General features: G+C 38.3%; 1 protein-coding gene across 1 annotated transcript; it reads right to left on the reverse strand.

Annotated features, from left to right (window-relative positions):
* Positions 1-505: 505 nt before the first annotated feature.
* LOC127811533 (uncharacterized) lies at positions 506-24105 on the reverse strand. Its single transcript, XM_052351483.1, has 8 exons — positions 23933-24105; positions 23313-23792; positions 21015-21396; positions 19475-20853; positions 18916-19029; positions 18319-18473; positions 2744-2869; positions 506-829 (listed from the first exon to the last, which is right to left on the reverse strand). The coding sequence occupies exons 2-7, from the start codon at positions 23742-23744 to the stop codon at positions 2821-2823; spliced, it is 2511 nt and encodes an 836-aa protein (XP_052207443.1). The 5' UTR covers positions 23745-23792; positions 23933-24105; the 3' UTR covers positions 506-829; positions 2744-2820.
* Between the last annotated feature and the right edge of the window lie 987 nt (positions 24106-25092).

The following is a 25092-nucleotide window of genomic DNA, read 5'->3' on the forward strand; positions in this document are numbered from 1 at the left end:
TCTTTCTACTCATGAACCAAAGCTATCCAATGCCACAGATTTAAAGTAATTTGGGACTTGTTAGTTTTTAATGCATCCTTCAATGATGGGTTATTATCTCGTAATGAAGGACGGGACCTTCTTGTTATTAGTGTCGTTAGAAAAGTCTTTTAACAAATTCAATCTTTATTAACTTTTCTGAGTTTTCTAAAGACTTCTTCTTACGGGAGTTGGAAGGATTACTTTATATTTTGTTTCGTGTTGAAGAAACGGCCCAGGAGGCCACCAATGGATGACAATGTTCGTCCCAGCATTGTGCTAGAAGACCCTGTGCCTTGGTGAGATTGTATGTATTTGTCTAGCTACAAAAAAGGGTACAAAGAGAAGAGAAGACAGCAATGGCAAGACCCGGACCAGATGGGCCGTAAAAAAGAGGCAGTTTGGCCCACTCCAACATCAACACATTGTACCCTTCAAGTTAGTTATATCTTCCACAAGGGCAACAAAGTGAGGCACAAGCAAAATATCTTTAAAAAGAAAATTGCATCTTGTATTGGATAAATATTTCAATGTTAAAAGAGAGATGGAAACATGTCATTCATGCTTCGCTAGCTAATAGAGGGGTATAAGCTTTCAACAACTGAAAAAGAAAATGGAGGATGCAATCCGTTCACCAGAATAGATTTACAAAAACCGAAAGAAGGGCGGGCGCTGCAATTTGAGTTGCTAGGAAGATGGTACAAACTAGGGCTAGGGCTAGGTCTAGGGCTACAACTACATATTGTACATGAAACTGATTTGATGCTGGAAGCTCCACTAATTGTCTGAAGGGCCCCTCAAAAATTGCTACCTGTTTCGCAATAAAAAAAATACTTGGTTATGATCGCTGATGGATTTTCACAAGAACTAATAGTTTAAGCATGCAGATATCATTTCATGCAACAGCGGGAAAGGCATCTGCAGAGACGGATTGAATCTTTGTGCTCAAAGTCTACAACAGATACCAATAAATTTCAGAGAATGAAACAGTGAACATGTGTAACCAAACAAGGGGGGTGCTTCTGAAGATTTCAATTCAAACGACCATAAGGTAAGGGAAGACCAAATGCAGCAGTAGTATCAAGACAGAGTAGCATTTGTACGAGTAATCTATAGGCAAGATTGCCACTAAAGCATCTACGCATAAAATATAAACGGATAGTAAAACGTCCAAGAACTAAAATTTATGAATAAGGTACATTTTGATCTCCGTCTCTTTCTCTTTTTAATTTTATGAGGTTACAGTGAAGTAGTTTTTAATCTAATTACCCTTCTAAGTGCGAGACTATTCTTTATCAGGGGCTCCCTCCCTGTAAGCCAACAATTGTGCTCTTAAAGTCAAATTCACCTGTTGGTGGCATATCCACTCTATATACACATGATGCATCAAGGGATCAGGTTACTGCTATCTAAAAGGTAAAATATAGAAACTGACCAAGTGTTAAAACCACTTGCATTACAATGACATGCAACTTCTGAAACACAACTATTCATATGAGTCTCCAGGTGATAAAGTATTTGTGTTACTAATGCTATTTCTTTTCTTTTGTTTCCTTTTCTCTTCTTCTTCTTTTTTTTTTTTTTTGTAACATGGGGCATCCGAACTTTCAACCCGACTAATTCCCATGAACCCATGCAAACCGCTCTGTTCAAATGAGCCAGGAAAAACTCCACATGTGGCTGGTGGATCTCACAACCACAAGGGACACGTAGTGCCCGCATAAACCCCACAATACAACATGGAGGGCGGAGCACCACATGAATCACATGCAGTGTGCAGGGCCACATAGACCCCACCATGCAGCCAACAAGACTCAGAAGGAAAGAAGGGCTCTATTCAATGTCAAATCCAACAAAACGGGGTGCCGAGAGGATTCAGTAACGTGTGATTTCCTTTAACTTGAAATCACGTTCACATGCTCAACTGTTAAATTGGTACACTTTCAGAAGAAAGAGATAATTGCACATATTACATGACAAACATCTCAAAGTATTATTTGAGATTATACGAGGGCATGACTATAGATGTGCGGCCGTATAAAAAAAGATAAAATTAGAAATGAAGTTGTTTATAATAAGATCATAGTACATAAGATGTGTGGGATAATAAAGATGGTTTAATGATGTGAGAAGAAGACAAATAGATGATCCTATAACAAGAGTGAATTGAATGAAACAAGTTTTTAACCAAAAAGGCAGAGATAGAAGACCAAGAAAAACTTGGTGGAAGACTCTTGAATATGGTATAAGGGTCTCATAAAAACTATAGATAGAAATAACTAGCAAGTTAGAGTTCGTGTATCCAACCCCGCATGGTAAGATTAAGGCTTGATATGTCGTTTTATATGAGCCAAAATTCATGTAATCAACCACCTAGTGGGATTAAGACTTGTGATAATGAGGATGATAACTAAAGACACTTCTAACCATGTCAACCTCACAGGGATTACAGAACTACCCGCCCCAATTAAAACAAAAAACAAAAAAAGAGCCTAATCCACAAAATACAGGATTGGGATGCATAGACAAGTGGTAGAACCATGTATACCATGGACTTCTATAGCATAGCTAAGGAATATATATTGACTAATTGGAATAGAAACAAAAATCATTAACATTCAGACATTGAGGCCAAAATATTAGCACCATCAGAAAAACATAATGGGCAGGATATTCTTACTCTTAGAAATGAAGCACATTAACTAAATTAGCATGTAAAATTTACCTGATTAAAAAGATGATCCATCAGCTTCCTGCAAGTAAGCTTTGACAAGACTACCTAAAGTTTGTCTCAGTTTGCAACTAAATCGAAACATCTCTGAATACACCTTTTGGTTCATCATAAAACCATCTGCAAAACATTTTGATTGAGCAATAAATAACAGCCACAATAAGACAATTCATCTCCACTTGACTGAAATGAAATAAAATAAAAGATGAACAAACACTTGAACCATATGAAGACCACACATGTGCAGGAATAATGTGATTGTCCACGGATAGGCAGCCAATGCAATGCCAAATTATGTCCCATAACTCAATGTCAAATATAACATCACAAGAGTGGTGGTCAGTAATATTTTAAACTGCTTTATCCAGACACCATGCTATGCTAATGGGCCCAATTTGGCCCCCTATTGATTGGTAGGACATCTGTGCACGAGAGGGAATAAATGTAATCATTAATAAATTCAAAAATTTACACACAACAAACACAAAAAGTAAGATAATCAAGGAAACTCTGACAAAGACAAATTTTTCAACCCAAATGAACAACAAATTAACAACAGTTTCTAGATGTGCCGAAGTCAAGAAAAACCCTCTCTCCCCAACCCCCCAACTCCAAAAAAAATCTCTCTCTCTCTCTACACACACACACACACACACACACACGAGATGTTGAATAGTCCTTTAAAGCTTTCACTAGAGCAACCTTAAAATAAAGTAATGCTAACTACAATTTATTTAAGAAGGGGCTAGAGGTAAGAGAACTTGTAATTTCAAGCTTAAAAAGGTGGAAAGGTATGAGTGCATAGATGGCACATGTAAATAACCATGGCTCAAAATCAACAAGTACTGCGCTTAAATTTCTTAACAGCAATGAATCTTTCATTTAGGTTGCCTAAAAGAGCACCCTATATCCATTAGAAGTAGCATAGTTGTCAATACCATACCAAACAAGGTACCAAATGGTACGATATGGTACGTATACCGGACAATATCGAGTACCAATTCGAATATATCATTACAGTAAACAATTAGTAATATGATAATTATATATCAAATAAGGTATTGAATTTGCAATTAATATGATACAGTAAGTAGGAATATAAGAAATAAAACACTTAAAAATTAAGAATTTTAATTATAACAAAATATTTATATTAAATAAATTATTAGATTAATTAAAAACAATCTAACTCACTCAGCCCCACTTTTTTCTTTTGCTAATTTTGCAAGATTAAACTTTATAATCTTTAAAAAAGTAGTGGTCATTGTCACTATGCGGCAAAAATCCCAAGAACCTGCCTACGTTTGCTCTCAAAACAAAAATAAAATTAAATAAGAAGAATGATCATATGTATATATATATATATATATAAGAACGAATGAATGAGAGAAATATCTAGGATCGGTTTTGACCATAGTTACCAGATTCCCCCCTACCCCCTTCGAACCCAATCCAGATTGCACCTTCCAAGTTGTGGTTCTTTTGTGTCCCAAGATCACAAGGAGCACAATATGGATCCCCAAGAATGGGGATCCCAAGTAATGCATGAGTTTAGTTAAAATAATAATAATAAAAAAAAAACTAGGAAAGAAACTTAAAATTCAGAATAATTTTCCATGAAAATTAGATAAAAGAAAGCATGCCTACCTCACTTTCTTGTATATTTTATTGAATTTTGAATTATATTCAAACCTAACTTTGTTTGAATAGGATTCTTCATTCCATACGTTGTAGAATATAGAAAAGAATTCAAAATAAACCAAACCAAACCAACTTCTATAATAGCAAATTATCAATCTAACTTTGATTAAATTCTCTCTGAAGGCACAGAAGCTATGGTTTATCCCTTCACTCTCTCTCTCTTAAAATCCAAAAGTGGAGATGAATCAGATGAACAACAAATGGAGATAAGCAATGTGAGGGCATATAATATGTAATATGTAAATACGTACAAAATAATTGCACCCCTTTTAGAACAAAAGCCTAAATGTCATGACTTAGCTAGTATTTTTATTTTTAATTTTTGCAGATTGTATTATTTTGCAAAAGAGTTAGTTATTGCCTTTATTCTCAGATTATTGTCAGTTATGGAGTAATTTAGAAACAGTTACCTGTAGTGGAGAAATGGTAATTGTTGTGGATAGCTTATATATAAAGCTATAACTACATGACCGAGTATCATAATTATGTTATGAATTAAAGATCTCCCTTTTCTCTGCAATTCTCCCTTACTATTCTCTCAGATTCTCCATGTTTCTCTTTCATTTCTCTCTCTGTTTCTTCCCCATTCTATCTGTTTCTCTCGCATTTCTATCTCTATTTCTCCTACTCTTCGATTATATCTTGGGAGTAAACCTAGTTAGGACCAAGGTCTTGACAAATTGGCATCCAAGCTAGGTTCGGTTCTTGGTTAGATCTAGACGTTTCTGACCAGACTCTTGAAGGTGAGCAGGACAAGCTGATTTCTGGAAGAAGATCATAGGCAGTTACTGAGTTATTGGAAGCAATTACAGTCACTGTTACAGAAGTGAAGTTTCAAAGAATTGGGCTGAGGAAATGGCAGAAGGGACCCGCACGAAGCAGATGGAGGCTACAGTGGATGCCCTAGAGATGGGTTTGCAGCAGACTCAAGAAGAATTGAGTCGTTTCCAGGAGAACACTGCCATCAATTCTGCCACTAGAGAAGTGTCATGTACCTATTGATAATAAGGGGTGGTACCTTGTATGGACAGTTATAGCAGTGAGTGATTGTACATGGGCAGTTATGGCAGTGATTGTTTGTACTCAGGTGATAGCTTAAGGCTGTTGTACTCTCTTGAATTTTGGCAAACTTTGGCACCATATGGGTTGCTAGATCCGTATATAAACAAACTAATCACACCCAATTGAGATCTCTTTTCCCCCCTAACTTTCTCTTCTCTCTATCTCTCTCTCTCAATCTTTCTCTCCCTCATTCTCTGTTCTTTTAATTCTCCCTACATTTCTCCTAAATTCCTCCTTAATTCTTCCCAAATTCTCACCACAATTGGTGAGAGCACCCTATCAGATTTCCGGATCTAACAAGAAGCTGTGCAGTCACTGGAGAAGGAAGTAACTAACATCAACCAAAAGCTGGACGAGATTTTGATTCAATTTTCAAAGAAGTTCCAGGTTAGTATTCAAGCCGAATTATTTTCTAAGGAATTTATGATTCCTTAAAAATAGAAGTTCTGGAAGGAGATGCTCAAGATAACTATCTCAGAAGTTCTAATCACGAGATAATTGATTCAGACAATCAATCAGGATTGAAAGACGTTAGCAAAGAAGTTCTCGAGATTGAGAAAGAGACAAATGATGTTGGAAAGAATTCTATTGCGGTTGCCAAGAAATCCAAAGAATAGCTAATAAATCATGATATTACTATAGAGAGATCACATAGAGGGAGGACCTAGAGGGACTCATACAAATGATACCAAGAGGAGAGAAAGTGATTATAGAATGTGACTTAAATGGGCACGTGGATAGAGACGGAAATGGATATAGAGAGGTACACGGAGGGTATGGATTCGGGGAAATTAATAATGAAGGTAAATCTATCCTAAATTTTGCTATGGCATATGGGCTCATTATAACCAATACTAGGTTCAAAAAACGGGACGAACACTTAATCACCTATAAAAATATCACCTCAAGCACCCAAATAGATTACTTCCTCATGAGACAAGAGGATCGGTTATGTTGTAGGAATTGTAAGGTGATACCGGGAGAGTGTTTGACTACTCAACATAGACTTCTAATACTTGACGTCCAAGTAAGAAATTGGAAGAGAAAAAATCACATAAAACAAAATCCAAGAATCAGGTGGTGGAATTTAAAAGGGGAGAAACAACTAATCTTCAAAGAAAAATTAAGGGGTAGAAGGGAATGGAATGGAGAAAGACAGACAAACCAAATGTGGAAAGAAATGGCTAATGCTCTGAGAAACACGGCAAAGGTAATCCTTGGAGAGACAAATGGTAGAGCCCCTAACCTCAAGGAGTCTTGGTGGTGGAATGAAGAGGTACAATTGAAAATTAAAAATAAGAAAACTTGCTATAAGGCGGTATATCAATACAACAATGAAGAAAATCAAAAAAATTATAAAGAAATAAAAAAGGCAGCAAAAAAAGCTGTTAGTGAAGCAAGGTCAAAAGCATATGAGAATCTATATAAACGACTTGATACAAAAGATGGAGAAATGGATATATATAAATTAGCTAAAGCAAGAGAAAGAAAAACACGGGATTTAAATCAAGTGAAATGCATAAAAGATGACAATCAAAATGTTTTAGTAAATGAGGGAGCGATTAAGGAGAGATGGAAGGAGTATTTCACAAAATTATTCAATGATGGTGGTGACACAAGAGTTAGGTTGGGACATCTTAGTAACTCCGAAGGGAATGTGAGCTACACATTCTATCGACGCATAAGTTCAAATGAAATAAGTCAAGCATTAAAAAAGATGAAAAATCATAAGGCAGTGGGATCAGATAATATACCAATAGAAGCATGGAAATACATGGGAGAAGAGGGCATCTCTTGGCTAACGCAACTATTTAACGCCATCCTTAAATCAAAAAAGATGCCAGATGAGTGGAGGAAGAGTACTTTGGTTCCTATATACAAGAACAAAGGAGATGTTCAAAACTGTGAAAATTATAGAGGAATTAAGTTAATGAGTCATACCATGAAACTCTGGGAGAGAGTAATAGAGCAGAGACTCAGAAAGGAAACACAGGTGTCAGAAAATCAATTTGGTTTCATGCCTGGTAGGTCAACAATGAAAGCTATATATTTACTAAGGCGTCTAATGGAAAGGTATCGAGATCATCAGAAGGACCTACATATGGTGTTTATAGATCTAGAAAAGGCCTATGATAGGGTCCTTAGAGAAGTATTATGGAGGGTTTTAGAGAAAAAAGAAGTCAAAATAGCCTATATACAAGCCCTTAAGGACATGTATCATGGTGTAGAGACAAGGGTCAGAACATGCGGAGGGGATACTGAACCATTTACAACTACAATAGGACTACATCAAGGTTTTGCACTAAGTCCATACTTATTTGCCCTAGTAATGGATGAACTCACTAAAGATATTCAGACAGATGTGCCATGGTGTATGCTATTTGCAAACGACATAGTGTTGGTGGATGAAACAAAAGAAGGAGTGAACACTAAACTTGAGTTGTGGAGAAACAATTTAGAATCTAAGGGATTTAAATTAAGTAGAAAGAAAACAGAATATATGGAATGCAAATTTAATAAAAATGCAAGAGTGGATGATGTTATAATAAAATTAGAAGATCAAATCTTACAAAGAAAAGACCATTTTCGATATTTGGGATCAGTGATTCAAAAAGATGGAGAAATCCATGAGGATGTCGCATATAGAATTAAGGCAGGTTGGCTAAAATGGAGAAATGCATCGGGGGTGTTATGTGACGGTAAAATCCCATTAAAATTGAATGGAAAATTTTATAGAACAGCTATAAGACCAGTCTTGCTGTATGGCTCAGAATATTGGGCAGTCAAATACCAGCATGAACAAAAGACGAGTGTAGCGGAGATGAGGATGTTAAGATGGATGTGCGAACATACAAGAAAGGATAAAATTAGAAATGAAGTTATTCGTAATAAGGTAGGAGTAGTGCCAATCGAGGAAAAGATGAGAGAGACTAGACTAAGATGGTTTGGTCATGTGAAAAGGAGACTAAGAGACGCTCCTGTGAGAAGAGTTGATGAAATGGAACAATTAGTCACAAAAAGAGGTAGAGGTAGACCCAAGAAGACTTTGGGAGAGACATTAAAATTTGATATGAAATATATGGATCTAAATGAGGATATGACAAAAGACAGAAATACATGAAAGTCTAGAATTCATGTAGCCGACCCCACATAGTGGGATAAAAGTTGGATATGTTGTTGTTGTTGTTTACTATAGAGAGGTCACAAGAGAACAATGAGAAACTGTTCAATGGATTGACAGAGGAAGCAATGTCTACAGGACCAGCTAATGTCCAGGAATGGAATCTTGGGAGGAATGGTGTAGACCAATATGACAGTCTTGCTATTATTTCAAATGGTGTAGACCAATTTTTGGTGCTGGTTTTAGCAGAGAAGCTTATTGCTGGAACACTTACTGCTAAAACTAGCTGGCGTGATTACTACATAAAGGTCAAGGATTCTGCACCCTACAGTCTAAGAAGCATATGAATCAAATAATGAAAGCAAGGATTGGATGAAGAAGTGAGGCCAGATGCTGAGATTTCTTGGGGACAAGAAATCTTTTAAAAGGGAGGGAGTGTCACGACTTAGCTAGTATTTTTATTTTTAATTTTTGCAAATTGTATTATTTTACAAAAGAGTTTATTGTCTTTATTCTCAGATTATTGTCAGTTATAGGATAATTTAGGAGCAATCACCTGTAATGGAGAAGTGGTAACTACTGCAGATAACTTATATATAAAGCTATAACCACATGGTCGGGTATCATTATGATGTTATGAATTAAAGATCTCGCTTTTCTCTGCAATTCTCCCTTACTATTCTCCCTGTTTCTCCTTCATTTCTCTCTATGTTTCTTCCCCATTCTATCTGTTTCTCCCTCATTTCTATCTCTATTTCTCCTACTCTTCGATTATATCTAGGAAGTAAACCTAATTAGGACTAGGGTTCTGACACTAAAGTGCCTCTAAGTCCAAAGATCAAGACACAAAGCTTTAAAATATTTTAAATGTAGAAATCGTACTGGCAGTATGCTGGTACCACTTGAATACAAGCTGTTACCAGCCAGAACAGCTGGTAACTTAACCAGAACAAAATTGTGGAGCATTTTATGTTGGATTTCCTTTGAAATGGTACATACCAAATAGTATTGTCATGAACCTAGGGTTCGTGATAGGTTAGGAGAGGAATTGGAGAAGAAATCAGAATTAAAGGAAGGGGGAAATCAGTAGAAAAAGGAAGAGATATTAAGAGGAAAGGGGGGAGAAATAGTAGGGAGAAACCAAAGGGAGAAGGGAGAGAATTGTAGAGAGAATCAGAATTTCATTAATCAATTCATGCATATCTTCTCCTCTTACAATTGGGCCTTTATATAGGCATAGTAGCTAGTTAACTAATTTCTAACAACCTTCTAACAGCACTCATTGTGTTTCTAACAACTTGTAAAAATATCCTAACAACCCATTATAATCCTATTACAATGATACCCTTCTATTATTCCTTGGGTCATGACAATTCCCCCCTCCTTGAAAGAGTTCTTGTCCCCAAAAACTTACAACAATTTAGCCATTGCTCCTCAACCAATGCCAACTCTCTCTAGCTGGATTATTCTTTCTTTTATGTTTTATCATTCCCTTTCTAGGCTGCTTCTTCTTTGTTCTTGGATACTCTTCAGCTGAAACAAAAATGATAATCAGTGCAATCAAAGCTGCATCTTCCTCCAAGGAGCGGCATACCATTTCCCGTGAGTTGGTGATAGCTACCAAATTAAGATAGCTTGTACCCATAGATTGAGGATCCAATATGATGCCAAGTCCAATCAATATATTCTCATCTAGTACCTTCATTGAATTTAGTTGCTTCTGGTTACAGGCAACAGCTGAAACTTGCAGTCCTTCAGCCTTCAATTGTTGTTGCTCCTCAATCTCAAAATTTACAACAACATTGTGGCACATTTTAGGATCAATTCTACACACCTTCACAACATTAGAAGATATTTTAGCTACAAGTAGGCCATCTTCATGGCAGTTCTCATCATCAATCTGATTTGTAGACTGATTCTCAACACAATTTTTAGCTTCTTTCTCTTGCAAAATTTGGCCTAAACTGTTGCCTTTATAACCTCTCTTTGCTTCTACAGAATCATTAGTTACCCTTGACAAGTTTTCTTCAGTTCCAGCCAATGGTTCTTTAGTCCCAACATGATTTATCGCTTGTTTAATAACTGAATTTTCATCCACCTGAGGAGACAAATTTCCAACATTAAGCTTGGTAGCTTGTAGATCTCCCATTATCAACTGATCCACGCTTCCCATCCGGTTTAAAATCATCTGGCAGCTCATCATTTCGATTGGATGGGGCAGAATTTTCACTGCGATGTTCACCACGCTCCTGGTTCCGCTTTTCCTTCACTTCTAATTCATGCTCCAATTCTTCCATAAAATGATTAATGCTCCTTGCTTCCTTGTTTGCTCTTTCTTTCAGCTTCTTCTCCGGCTGCTCCATTTTTAAGAATTCCTCTTTGTTAAAACTTCCGTGATAATCATTGAAGTATTCAATGGAAAAGTTGTGTTGAAGTTTGCCTAGAGTTTGTGTGGTAGAAGATCAGTATAGTATTGAAGATTATTGGCTAGAAGTTATTAAACAGTTAGGGTTTTTTAGGCCAAAGTGTAATTAATGTAAACTTTGGGGGTCTAACTGTAATTTCCCTATAGTTATTAGTTATATGGGGGGTTCCGCCTCCTCTATAAATAAGAGGGCAAGGCGGCAGTCTAATCTCTCTTCTCTCTTGTCAAGTTCTCGGTTACTATTGTGAGTATTCTTTGTTCTAGAGAAAGTGAGGCATGTGTATTGTGTTCTTGAGTTTTCTTGGAGTGAACAAGGGTTGTACTTGAGCAATAGGATTGAGAGAGGGCTTGGGCTTTGTACTGATCAGTTTCATCCTAATAAAAGGCTACTATTGGTGGGTGTTTGAAGGCTAGATGTAGGATTGCCAAAGGCATTCTGAACTAAAATAAATCTACGCCTACTGTTGTTTGGTTTGATCTTTTAAATTCTGTTAATTTCTTTTTCTGTTGTTCATTTTTTGTTCTTACATTTACACTGCATCCAAGAGTGTTTGAGAGGGTTTATGTGAGGGTTTTCTCGCCTAAGGGTATAATCTAAGAGTCCTAAGGTTAACAATTTGGTATTAGAGCCTCCCCTAGGATCAAGAACTGCTTTCTTGCAAGGTTTCTTTATATTTCTTATTGATTTAATCTACCTACTGTCTTCGGCCATGGCTGCAACAAGATATGATGTAGAGAAATTCACTGGCCATAATGATTTTGGCCTTTGGAGGATTAAAATGAAAGCTTTACTAGGGAACTTAGGATTGAAATCAGCCTTAGAAGAGGAAGGAAAATTACCTGAAACCCTCTCGGCAGAACAGAAACAAGAAAGGTTAAAACAGAAAGAGGAAATTGATGAGAAGGCCTATAATACGTTGATTCTTAGCCTTGGTGATAAGGTTTTAAGAGAAGTATCCAAGATGACCACCGCCCTATCCCTATGGAATAGGTTAGAGACTATATCTAACCCAGACCCTTTCTACTCGGTTGTTCTTGAAAACCTGTTTCTTCTCATTTAGAATGGGAGAAGGCCAGCAATTGCATGACCATATTGATGATTTTACAAAAGCTGTGTTTGGACCTAGAGAACATAGATATCAAGTATGATGATAAGGCCCTCGTCCTCTTGCATTCTTTGCCTAAGACCTATGAGACTTTTGTTGACATACTAAAGCATGGCAGGGAAAACCTTTCATTAGATGATGTAATTGGAGCTTTAAACTCCAAGGAACTGCAACAAAAAGTAGAGGTAAATAGTTCTCCAGGAGATGCCCTAGCAACTGGGTCTACGCCAGAAAAGGGGGATCAAAGAAATAGGGGTAGGGGAAGATCTAAGTCTAAAAATAGTAGGAGATCTGTTAGGTGTTTCTTGTGTCATGAAGAGGGCCATATTAAGAGGAATTGCCCAAACAAGAAAAAGGAATCCCAAGAGAAAACCAGCCCCGAATGCTCTAGCATCATGTGTGATTTTGGCTATGAGAGTGCGGATGTCCTATAATTTTTATAGGTATGTAGTAAAATTAGCATAGGTCCTAGGGTTAGGATGTACTTCTCATAGGAAATGAGTATTTACCCATAGAGACATGGTAGGAGGGGGAAATGGTTTGTCTAGGCATCAAACTAAGGCCAAGATAATTGGAGATGTGAGAATAGGAAGCATGGTGGAGCTGTTCCAAAATATTAGAAGCTGTAAAATATGTCCCTGTTTTAATAGAAAGCCTAATGTCCTTAGGAATAATTAGATAGTGAGAATTGGAGTCCTAAGAAGTTGCAAGGATCTCTTAGAGAGATGGTAGCAACCCTCAAGAATGGAGGTTATGTGGTGCATGCTTGCATTTATATGTGGATAAGCTGTAGCCACTAAAGGATAGCCTATGATAAGGTTAGGCTGTGTCATTTGTTGAGGAAGGCTCACAACGGTGAGCAAGGACTAGGAAAGGTATCTAAGGCTAGGGATATTAGGGGAGGGGAAAATTTGCAGGTTTATGGGAATAAAGCCCATGTAGTTTTGACTAGGTCTCCAGATGTAGAAGTCTCCAAAATCAGTAAATCCCATTAGAAATCAGTTTCTAGGATGTTTTGGGAACCTATCTAGGCCTTGTCTCATGGTGGAGCTAGGTGAGGTGAACCTAGTGGTGATGGTGTGTCCCTAGGGAATTCCCAAGTGTATATGAGCTTGCTGGAATTTAGGAAGCTTGCTTGGAAATTGCTTCTGGTGTGAAATGTTAGGAGTAGTAGAGTTGTGGAATAGGTATGCCTAGGTCTTTCAAAATCTAGGGTTCTTACCTATGAGGGCAAACTCTAATAATAGGACATGGAATTAGTTGATTCCAAGACCAAGGGATGGAATTTGGAATGCTGGCCAGCAAGGAGAATCCTTTGGGAAGTCCGAAACTATCCTATGAACCAGGGTATAGCAATAGGGAAATCTGGAAAATGTTTTGGTCATATTCATTGTGTAAGCTTGGGATAGATTGTGAGAGGGAGGAAGCTAGTGTTTAAGATAGCTTTGTCTCTTGCAGTGAGGGTCCTTGTGAACAGTGAGGAGAAATGGTGTGTGCAAGTGTGTCCTTGTATGGTGTAGCCATTATTGATCAAAAGTCCAGATTAAGTAAGGAAAAGGAAGGAGAATCATCTTGTAGGAAATGAGCAAGGGAATAGTAGGTTTAGAGTGTTGCCTAGGATGGGTAGTGATAGGTCTTAAGTTAGGTTCCAGTGAGGTATGAAAATTTGGGTTTATAAGATGCTTAGGCTCAGGTTTGAGTGCTAAGGATGGGCTGGGATATAGAGCCCTTTGTATAAAAAGAGGGCCGCACTCAAGTCCAAATGAATGGCATGGAGCCATGTAAATTTGGGGAGAATGTTGGACTTAGGTGGAAGACCCCTTAGATTAAATGGGTAGAGTGCTCTATAGGTATCGCAAACAGCTAATTATCCATGAGGAAACTAAGGGAAAAGTAATCTTATAGTGTAGCAAGGGATAATAGGCTAGAGGGAAAGGTAAGCAAGGATTAGTTACTTAGAAGGTCTCTCTAGGTGTGATTATAATTCCCTAGGTAAGATATAAGATTGTGATAGTCCAAGGGGTAAATTGAGTGCATGAGGTAGCTGTGTCAATTTCAATGGTATGCCTATGAAAAGTAAGGCAGCTTAAATGATAGTTATCCAATGGGAATCTCAAGGCGTAGCTATGGTTGTAGTTCAGTGTTTGAGATTGTTGGAAGGAGGAGAAGCTGGAAAGATAAGGCATAGAGGTTGGAATAGGAATAGGATAGCTCGTGGTGGCCTAGGAATACCCAAATCTTAAGCATACCTTTGTTAAGCTGGAAATAGAGGTCGAGCAGTGTTTTGAGTTTTTTGAAGCAAACATAAGAAGAGAAGACAGTGGTAAAGCCTAATAGACCGGTTTTGGGAGCTAGGAGTAAGTCTAGCAATGTTAAGTTCAATTCCGGGAGAGGTTCACTGGTATTGGTGTTGATATGCTGTGTAAAAGTTTGGACTCTTTGGGATTAATGAGTATCATCATATATGATTTGGTTTATGATGGAGTGTGCCTAGTTGGAAATTATGCATTTAGGGTGTATATGTTGCATTTTGTATGCAGTAGGAACCCTAAAATATAGTCTAGGCAGAAGGAGTTGAAACAGCCAATGGGCAGTCCATTTGGCTTAGTCTTTAGTCCCTCCATGGAGTTTATCAATCATATTGATGTTAGGAAAAGTTATTCGTTAGGAAATCCCTTGAAGAGGAAAATATCTAATGAGAGTTGCAGGTTTAGTTATTGCAGCTAGAATTTTATCCAAATGGTGGTCCTTACAGCATTGATTTGTTTTCTTTGATGTGTTTGTGTTTGATTTGATCAGGTTTGTGTCCATCACTCATGTGGAGAGCAGGTTTTTTGGCTATCGGGTGAAGAACTCAAGGCAAATGGTGGAGATTTGTTCAAGTTTGCCTAGAGTTTGTGCGGTAGAAGATTAGTAAAGTATTGAAGATTATTGGCTGGAAGTTATTAAACAGTTAGGGTTTTTTAGGCCAAAGTGTAATTAATGTAAACTTTAGGGGTTTAACTGTAATTCCCTATAGTTATTAGTTATATGGGGGTTCCGTCTCCTCTATAAATAAGAGGGCAAGACGACAGTCTAATCTCTCTTCTCTCTTGTCAAGTTCTCGGTTACTATTGTGAGTATTCTTTGTTCTAGAGAAAGTGAGGCATGTGTATTGTGTTCTTGAGTTTTCTTGAAGTGAACAAAGGTTGTACTTGAGCGATAGGATTGAGAGAGGGCTTAGGCTTTGTACCGATCAGTTTCATCCTAATAAAAGGCTTCTCTTGGTAGGTGTTTGAAGGTTGGATGTAGGATTGCCAAAAGCATTCCGAACCAAGATAAATCTGCGCCTAATGCTGTTTGGTTTAATCTTTTAAATTCTGTTAATTTCTTTTTCTGTTGTTCATTTTTCTGTTCTTATATTTACACTGCATCTGAGAGTGTTTGAGAGGGTTTATGTAAGGGTTTTCTTGCCTAAGGGTATAATCTAAGAGTCCTAAGGTTAACAAGTTGCAATGATACTTCTTGATTAGTATCATTGCAAACTCCCTTAGCTTCTCGCGGAACATACGACCAAATTCCTCGCACTCTTCATGAATCCCACTGCTTGTTCCCTTGTTGCTGTCAACTGAAAATGCAGCCTTCTTTGGTTGCCATTGAGGCTCCATTCCAGCTGAAAATGAAGCATTCATTTGCTACAATTTAGGACTCATATGCTCCATGTATGCACTGCTCTCAATGGCCTCACGATCAGGTTGTCCCCCTAAAAATGTAGCACCCTTCTATTGCGACTGAGACTCCAATGTCCTCGTGCTTGCACTACTGCCCCTAGCAAACTTCTCACGAGCAGGACAACTCGAAGGCCAATAAACAGATGCTTTGTACATCCTAAATCCCTCACTTCTCTTCAACATGTACCTCACAACAGTCGCCTTTGAAGCTGATCCAAGAGGCGGCAATTAATTGCAAGTTCTAGAGTCGCCTAGAGCTACCAATTCTCCTGACTCGCCTACTGCAAGTAGTCTCTATACTTGTTGGAATCGTGTCGGAGATGCCAACCTATTCGTCTCCACAAGTCGGATACACTTCTGAATTTCACAACAATCACCTATCAATACTTGAACCTTGATCGGCTACTAACTTACTAGAATCGTGGCTGAAGTAGATTTTGCCTTCAAAATCTACTCGGGTTCACTATCGGAACTCTCTTGACCAGCGTCGAATTCAATTCCTGAGTCGAAATGCTTGCTCAGCTTCGCCTCCTTGTTCAATCGACGCTACTCTGGCTCGCCGGAAATTGCCCAACGCAGAGAAACAGCCTCTTAGATATTGCTGCTATCTATTTCGACAGCCGAATTCCAGCTTCAAAAATACCACCTGCTTCCCTCTCAAGATTCGAATAAGAGGGCCCAGATTCACAAGCAACAATCGCCTCACATCAGCCTCGGAAACCACCAGATCCTGCTTCTCCCTTCGATTCCAAATAATAATTACCGAAATTATTGGTCGATGGTCACTCACCTGTTGCGCCTTCCAAGTTTGAACTGAGGGGGCTCGCTTGCTTGGAGATTAACACCTTCCAACGCCTAACCACCTTCCAGATCTCCAGAGTCACTGGAACACCGCCCAGCCAAGTCGCCTTCAAGTTTTCTCAATATGGACCCAATCACTGAGTCGAATTTCCCTACCTTCAACTTGAGTTGAAACCATAGCCATGCAGCTACCACCCAATCACCAAGCAACACCACCGTCTCTGCTATCGCTCACTAGAATCGGCTCTGCTCACGATGGTTGCGGATTCAACAATCTTCTTTGTCTAAATTGTTGTTCGACCAACCTCCTGGCCTAACTTCGTGCCTCGCTCTAATCAGAATTGAGAGAACCGCATCTTCTTCTTTCAGCCTCAGTGTCGCCTCTCTAGAACGAGTCAGAACCTTCTTCCGATCAGGGTGAGTCGTTCTCTAAGGCCACCAGTTTGTTTCACTAGTATGGGTCGGAGCTTCCGATCAAGGTGGCAGTGCTTGATTGCCACCGGTTTGCTTCACCAGTTGGGATCAGAACTTCCGATCAGAGTCGCAGCTCACTCGGCCGTGAGAAACCCACTGAAATCGCTACCTTCAAACGAAACGGAACCACAGCCAAGAATCATTGTCTCTGATACCATTTGTCACGAACCTAGGGTTTGTGATAGGTTATAAGAGGAATTGGAGAAGAAATCAGAATTAAAGGAATGGGGAAATCAGTAGAAAAAGGGAGAGATATTAAGAGGAAAAGGGGGAGAAATAATAGAGAGAAACCAAAAGGAGAGAATTGTAGAGAGAATCAGAATTTCATTAATCAATTCATGCATATCTTCTCCTCTTACAACGGGACCTTTATATAGGCATAGTATCTAGTTAACTAATTTCTAACAACCTCCTAACAGCACTCATGTGCTTCTAACAACTTGTAAAAATATCCTAACAACCCATTACAATCCTATTACAATAATACCCTTCTATTATTGCTTGGGTCATGACAAGTACCGGCCACTATGAAACAGTATTGATAACTATGTGAAGTAGAGAAAGAAGAACATCAAGAAAGGGAGGAGAAGAACATCAAGAAAAGGAAAATAACTCCAACTATATATATGCAACAGGCCATTCTAGTCAACAAATCCCTCCAAAATTCTTTTGTTGCATTCTCCCCAATTAGAATGCATCAACTCATGAGACACCAAAATCCATGGCTTCTCTTCCAATTTCCCATTCTAGCAACCTTCCAAACCACCACGAGATCACAAACACAAAATTGCCAAGCATAAAAAAGGCCCAAAATCATGCATTGGTTAAAAAAATCTTCTATCACAAATCTTCTCATAAATGCAGCTGAATCTTATGAAATAATTGCTTCAATATGAATTCTTGTCTTTGAAATTGATACTAGCATCAGAAGCTTAAAAATCCTAAATATATCAAGACCACAGTCAGCAATTATGATAGTTCATGATCAACAATCAAGATAGCATAAAAAAAAATGCACAAGGATATATAAAAAAATAGGCAATAACCCCACACACAGCCATGGCCATACACAACAACAATTTTCTCAAACCATTTAACTTGCATAGAAAAGCAATTTTGTAGGCAATAACAGATATAAAACAAATGGTGTCGGAAACAAGAACACCCACTTGCATAGGAAAAGTGGCCATAATCCACCAGTTGCCACAGCCCCCAGGCGAGATCTCCTCTCACTTTCTTCAATGAACTTGCCTGGAGGAAGAACTATACATGGCCCTTGAATCAAGCCAACCATTTTGGTGCTACCATGAGTAGACTCATAGACCTACAATGAAGAAATAACAAAGAGTTCAGAGAGGGATGAGATCCTAATACTTCCCTTCATAGATCAAAGCCTCAATGAAAAGGAGACAAGACCCAAGAGCAGTTATTCATGAAATCACCAGTGAAGTAAACATATGCCAACATTCTGACTCAAATGACTACTTCAGTAGAAGCTAAATCTGTAACAGATCTGGGCCCAGGAAAACAATAATTGGCAATGCCAACTTAAAAAGTTTTTATACGATGAAGCAGCAAAAACTTTTATTGTTGACCATTGTCATTTGTTCTTATTATAACCTAACTTAGAAGATTTGCTGCCATATCCAGGAAGGGAGCTAACCACACAGGCATCCCTAATTAAAAGTAGACCAAATATTTGAAACCAAGTTTGTAAAATTACATATAAACAGGAAGGAAAGTATATAAGGCATACAACCAACTACCTCATTGCTTTCAGGGGAACAAGGCCGACCAACAGCCTCTGGCAAGTCATCAGGGAAATAGCATCTGTTAACAAGGCACCACTTTGATCTAGTTTTGTTATCCTCCCACATGGCCTGCATTGGAAAATTCAAACTTACAACACCTCCAAAAAAAAAAAAAATCTTTAACCCCTAGGATCAGCTAAGGAATATTTACGCAATCTGGGCCTTAAGAGGTGCAAAGGCAACAGCTTAACAAGAGTTGGATGCCCCCTGAGGGTAAGAAAGGAAATAGTCAGCTAGGCTCATTGAACAGTTTATATTAGGCTAGAAGTCCGAAGAGTATCAACAGGCGTATGCTGGTTAACAGGGTTCCAGCACACTTGAAGGGCTGTTACAACTCTTACAATTCAATTCATTATGAACTTAAACGGTTAAACCTGAACAAGACTCACACCCTTGCTGCAGGTAGTAATTAAGGATCAGAGACAAAAGACTTGTTGAAGATGTCGAGAGCATATTTTTACAAATGTAATTGACAACTTGACAATTTCCTTGGAATGTGCAAAAACTTGCTTACCTGAACCTTATAAGGTATCAGTTTGCCATTGTTAGAGCAAAAAAGAGCATGATCCTGCACTGTATACACAACTCCATTGACACAAGAAGATCGATAATATGTCCTTTCATCCACAACTTGAAGTACGTCACCAATCCAGTCGACATCATTTAAGACATCCACTAAAGCCCCACTACACTCACTAGCTGGATTGCTGGTTCCAGAAATTTTAACAGGTGCAGCTTGTAAAACTTGCCCATCTTGTTTAACATCATCCTCTAGAATGCCATTAGAAGTTTTTCTGATCTGAGATTTCTCTGAATTTGTAACAGTAAGATTGTCCTCATGGCATTGCATTGAAGGGGCCCCAGAACTGCTTGGAAGCTTTTCTTGGTCATTATTTTGGGTGTTGCTAGAAGCTTGCAAGTGACCTATCTCAGATGGTTTTGCAGGAGACAGTCTTTTTAATTCAGGAGCCAAGTTCACCTCATATGATCTATCAATCGATGAAACAACATCAGAAGAAATGAAAGCGACCCCAGTGGAACTAATTATGTTGCTGGGATATGTTCCAAAATAGTGTTTATCATCCACTTTTTCTGCACTTGATAAAACACCATTCTCTTGCATTTCTCTTACATTTGGCTTATTTGAATCAGATGCTGAATGAAAATGATTACTGCCCATGCCAACAACAGGAGTTCTCAGTAAGCCAGAGTTTCCATTTGCTGTTATTTTCTGCTGATTTCCCTTTTCCCCTGATGGTGCCACCTTTCCTGGTGATGGATGAACTGCTGCAGTATTGGATGGCAATTTTGGTCCACTTATATTCCTTGTGACACGGCCATATTTAGGAGGTAAAGGTTTCCCGTTGCTTAATGACACACACTTGAAACAGTGCCACTCACCTTTAGGAACTCCTTTAGGATTGTGAGACTGGAGACATTTTAGGTGATACCCCTTATCACAATTATCACAAATGAGTACATTATCCACCTCATTAACGCCAAGTTTGCACACCTGACAAGTCAGAAGCTTGTTCATGTAATCTCTTGAAGGGGGAATCCATGTCGGGTGCTGCGGAAGCTGTGGTTGTAATAACTTCTGGACAATTTTACCAATTTCATGGTGGACATTGGTAAGCAGAGGAGCCTGAACAAAGTTCATGCCTTGCATGTGCACAGTCGACGGAAGTCCAGATGTGGTCTGGGGGATCAGTGGCTTAGAAGTTGCAGCTTGAGGAGCCACTCTTGTTGAAGTCATATCAGCGGTCCCCTCCATCTTACCTGCAGGATGCTGAACCAGCTTATTATCTGATCCAGTTTTACCTGATGTCATAGACTGGGATTGGTGAGACCAAACTGGAGTTTTTAGCTGTGTCTGATCTCCAGAAGAATTAACTGCAAAAACAGAGAGGACACATGGATTACACAGGATACCCGAGAAGGAGGACAAAATTTTCACACTCAATGCGTACAACTATTTCCAGATAAACTGCCCTTGACTTTCAAAGAGTCTCCAATAGTTCTTTGATGTTTTTGAAAGCAAATAAAATAATTACCTTGATTTTGCGATGTATAAGATGAACCATTTAATCTTGGATCCAATCTGAGCTGTGGTCTGTCAACCCTAGGCATTGATGAGGATGAGGAATCCTTTCCTATAAGACTGGATGGTGATGCACTGGAAGCCAAGGATGTTCTGACTCCAGTTGCGGGTAACTGATATGGCAAAGGGGTAGAATTTGCAACAGAACCACGAGCAAAAGGTGAAGCAGGCTGAAAACCTCCCGAAGAAACAGGTGGATGACTTGACTTATCTGATGGAAACATTCTGGTCATGTGTGATGCCCCACGGCTTTCAGCTGCTGCACCCAAGTTCGTTTGCAATGACTGAGATGAATTTGTAGCAGCACGAGAAGACAATTCTTCAGATTTTTCCATCTGAAAGGGAGGAATGAAACATTGATAGACATCAGTAAAAAGAACAGTGGCATTAGCATCCATCAAAATTGGCTCCAATAAATACATGTAGAACAACTATGAGGGTATAAAGCTTTACCCTGATCAATAAAACAGTAACCATTATAGCTGTCATCAAATCAGAAAAAAGTCCTATAAGCACCATTCCGACCATCCAGCATTCGAGTTCGCATCCGAAATTCTAGCAAACAGCTATCCACGTCCAATTAAGCAAGTATAATGTCAAGAAGGCATGTGATCAAACTTATTGGGTCATTCTGCCTTATATGCTTGAAAGAATTCGGTTTGAATTGGAATAGCAAACTTGGATAACAAGCTTCATCTCCATGTCAGATCTTTGGTTACACTTATGGTGTTTCAAAGGGATCTTAATTCCAAAATTTAGGCAGAAAAATCCCTTTTCCACCCTTTCTTTTGTTATGTAAATGTTATAGCTTTCATTGTATAGGCTACAGAGTTGAGTTTGATTAGAAGTTTTGAGATTGCTAATCAGGCCATAAGCATTAGGGTCTCTTATTTGATTTTGTAGGTGACACCATTGGTTTTCCGGTCCTCAAATACAAGAGCTAAGACCTTCCAAACAACTTCTAAGCTTTGAAGTGGTGTTAGGTCTAAGGATGAATTTGGCTAAAAGTAAGATCACACATGTGGATTTTACGGACCACATTTTCAGTGCAAGATTGGTATCTTGCTGACTATGCTCTTAGAGCTTTCTTTCAATTCCTCTCTTTAAAGCTAAAGCTATCATGGATGGATTAGTTGAGCGATCTAAAAAGAAGTTAAGACTTTGTCGAAGATAAATACTTACCTAAAGATAGGAGGCCCGCTCTCATTAAATTTACTTCATTGAGTCTCTGTACCTATGCCGTGTTTCTTCAGCCATTCCCAATTCATTGGTTGATAGGTTGAAAGAAATTGCATTGGAATCATTTAATGGGGTGGCCTCGGCAATGAATTTCATTGCTTTGTTAGTTAGGATACAGTACTTGTTTACAATTGGCCCCAGGGGTAAGTAAAATATCAGGGCCATCTTAACTCCTATCAACCTATAGCATTAAACTCTGGAGGGGAAATCACATGAGGATCAATTGAGTATTAAGATTTTATTTCATTGATGATGATAGTGAAACTTGGTTGAGATTCACATAACAGCTAATTTTGCATGGACCACTACAAGAAAATTTTCCAGATCTCTGCATGAGAGGATGTTTGGGCATTCCTTATGATCATCCTACAACTGATCTGGGGAGACCATAAATTTTGGCACTCATAAAAAATAAATTAATTATTAAAAAAAAGCCTTTTTGTTTGCTCATTTTGTGGTGTTCTTTACAACGAAAGAAGAAGACTTCCAAAAAGGTCATGATCGTAGTTGGTTATGATTGTACAAGCTTCTCAAAACTCCTGTCTTCCAATATGGATTGGCTTAACTCCAGTTGCTTGGACCTAAAAATTTATAGGAAATTTATGCTTGACACAGTCAAGCAACAAATTACACCCACCTTATACATGATTATCAGATAACCTCAATAATCACCTTGGAAAACTTGCACAGTTCCAGCAATCTACAGAAATAATCTTTTACAATAACTAATTTAAACCACAGCTCGAACAAAGTTCATCAATTATTCCAAATCAATCTATCCCAGTATAAATAAAATAGTAACCCAAATGAATCTTTCCCACTGCAGACACAACTCTAAATTCGACCAAATAATTTCATTGTGAAGATTAGGCTTGTTAGAGTAGCTAAAAATCAACGAATAAAAACAATTAACTGACAGCAGCTCCTAACATTTCAGGTCTCCCGCTTCATTAATGACCATAACTCTCACTGGTAAAACATAAATAATACATGAATTAGCCAATAAACTTACCTTTCGCTTGGTGAACAACAACTTCTCAGCAATAGACATCTTGGGAGGTCGGAACCCTAGCCTCTGCTCCCTCGGCTTGCTAAGGCCAAGATCTTCAATTACCGTCCCACACGCATCCGTCGGGAAAAGATCCTTCGGAGCAAACCTTTCACAAACTTCAGCCAACTTCCCCCTCGCCTCCGCCATCATCTCGTTCTCCGCCGCGGTCGGACTCCTCCCGGCCCTCATCATCCCCATCGCCGCCAACACGAGCACCCTCTCCGCCACCTGCCTCATATTCCCGACCAATCCACCGCCGGTCCTCGCCTTCTTCCCCTCCGGCGCCCCCAATCCCCCGTCCTCGGCCGGCCTCTTCTCCCCTACCGGAGGCACCAAACCCTCCGATCTCGGCCCCGACACATCCACAGGTCCATTACCATCCCCCGAATCCATCTCTCATTCCATAAACGCGGCGGCGTCGCGAAGCTTCCCGTCCGAAACCTGCACAGAAGAGAGAAGAGGTGAGAGACGCCATGGGGGAGCGAGAGAAACCCTAGAAAGCGGAGAGAGGAGGAGGCTATGGAGACGCGTTTAAAAGAGATTTTTGAAAATACGAAATTTTAATCCGTTAAAATATAAACCTTTTGGCGGGTTAATTGAACTGAGCAAAGAGCTTTGGTTTTGAGTTCGTGGCGTAAGTGATTATATGGTGGAGAGAGAGAGAGAAAGAGAGAGAGAGAGAAGGCAAAGAGGGCTTGGGTTGGGCAAAAACAGAGCAGGTCGATATAGCGAGAGAGATTGTATTTTAGAGAGAGAGAGAGAAAGAGAGAGACACGCCCTCTTCCTTTTATATTTCCATTCTATTTTACTTTTATAATAACCGCGGGTGCACGCTCCCTCCGTGCAACTCCCCTCCCATTCTTCCCGTCCTACTTCCAATGTGCCCTTCCATGACTAAATATTTATCTAACTAATCTATATATATACACTTGTAAATCAATTAAAATTAAATTAACATAATTTTGTAGGTTGACGAATTTAACCACAAGGTATAACGGCTATATATATTTGTAAATTGTTAAACAATATTAGCTATTTAACTCGGTTGATATTAGCATTATTTTTCTTGTTATACTTCATTTAATTTTGATCGTGTTGTCCTTATGGTTATTTTGATAAATAAAAAATACTTTATTAGTTAACTTGTATGTTTCGAATGTTAGTTATGTCGGTTGTATTCGTTTCATAAATTAAATTTTTATATTTTAATTATAAATTATAACGACTATATTCAATTATTAATTATTGACGTAATTTGTTAACTAACCTGTCAACGGTCGTTATTTTTGTTATTTATAATTCACGTAATTTATATCAATGATCATTTTATCAAGTATAAAAAATTAATAAATTTACAATGTGTGGTATTTGATAAAATTTATATACTTTTTTTAGTATTCAAAAAATTAGAAAAAAGATAAATTAATCACTCATTCCTTAAATTTTAGTTATTTTATTCAAATACTCTCTAAACTTAAAAATTTGCTATATTTTTTTTTTTTAAATTGGTTATGACACCCTTGAACTTTGGATCTTTAGCCCATTTCATTAAACTTGTATTTCTCACCAAATTAGTCCCTAAACTTTTTAAAAAATATCATAACACCCCCAAAAACCCTAAACATATGTAAGAAATTAAGTTAGGTACACTAATTTAAAATTAAAATCATCTCGTATATCAATTTAATTAAGTTGAATTTAATATAAAATAAAATGGACTAATTGTCATATTGAGCTAATG

Source organism: Diospyros lotus, chromosome 10, assembly GCF_014633365.1.
Source record: "Diospyros lotus cultivar Yz01 chromosome 10, ASM1463336v1, whole genome shotgun sequence".
In the NCBI taxonomy this organism is placed as follows: domain Eukaryota; kingdom Viridiplantae; phylum Streptophyta; class Magnoliopsida; order Ericales; family Ebenaceae; genus Diospyros; species Diospyros lotus.

Bases quoted from the DNA above. Each gene is read 5' to 3' on its own strand.
- LOC127811533 (XM_052351483.1), bottom strand. From the start codon at position 23,744: ATGGATTCGGGGGATGGTAATGGACCTGTGGATGTGTCGGGGCCGAGA. The intron at 21,397-23,312 runs GTAAGTTTATTG...CCTCCCTTTCAG, and splicing joins TGTTGTTCACCAAGCGAAAG to ATGGAAAAATCTGAAGAATT. The intron at 2,870-18,318 runs GTGGGTGTTCTT...AATGTTTTGCAG, and splicing joins TGGCCACTTTTCCTATGCAA to ATGGTTTTATGATGAACCAA.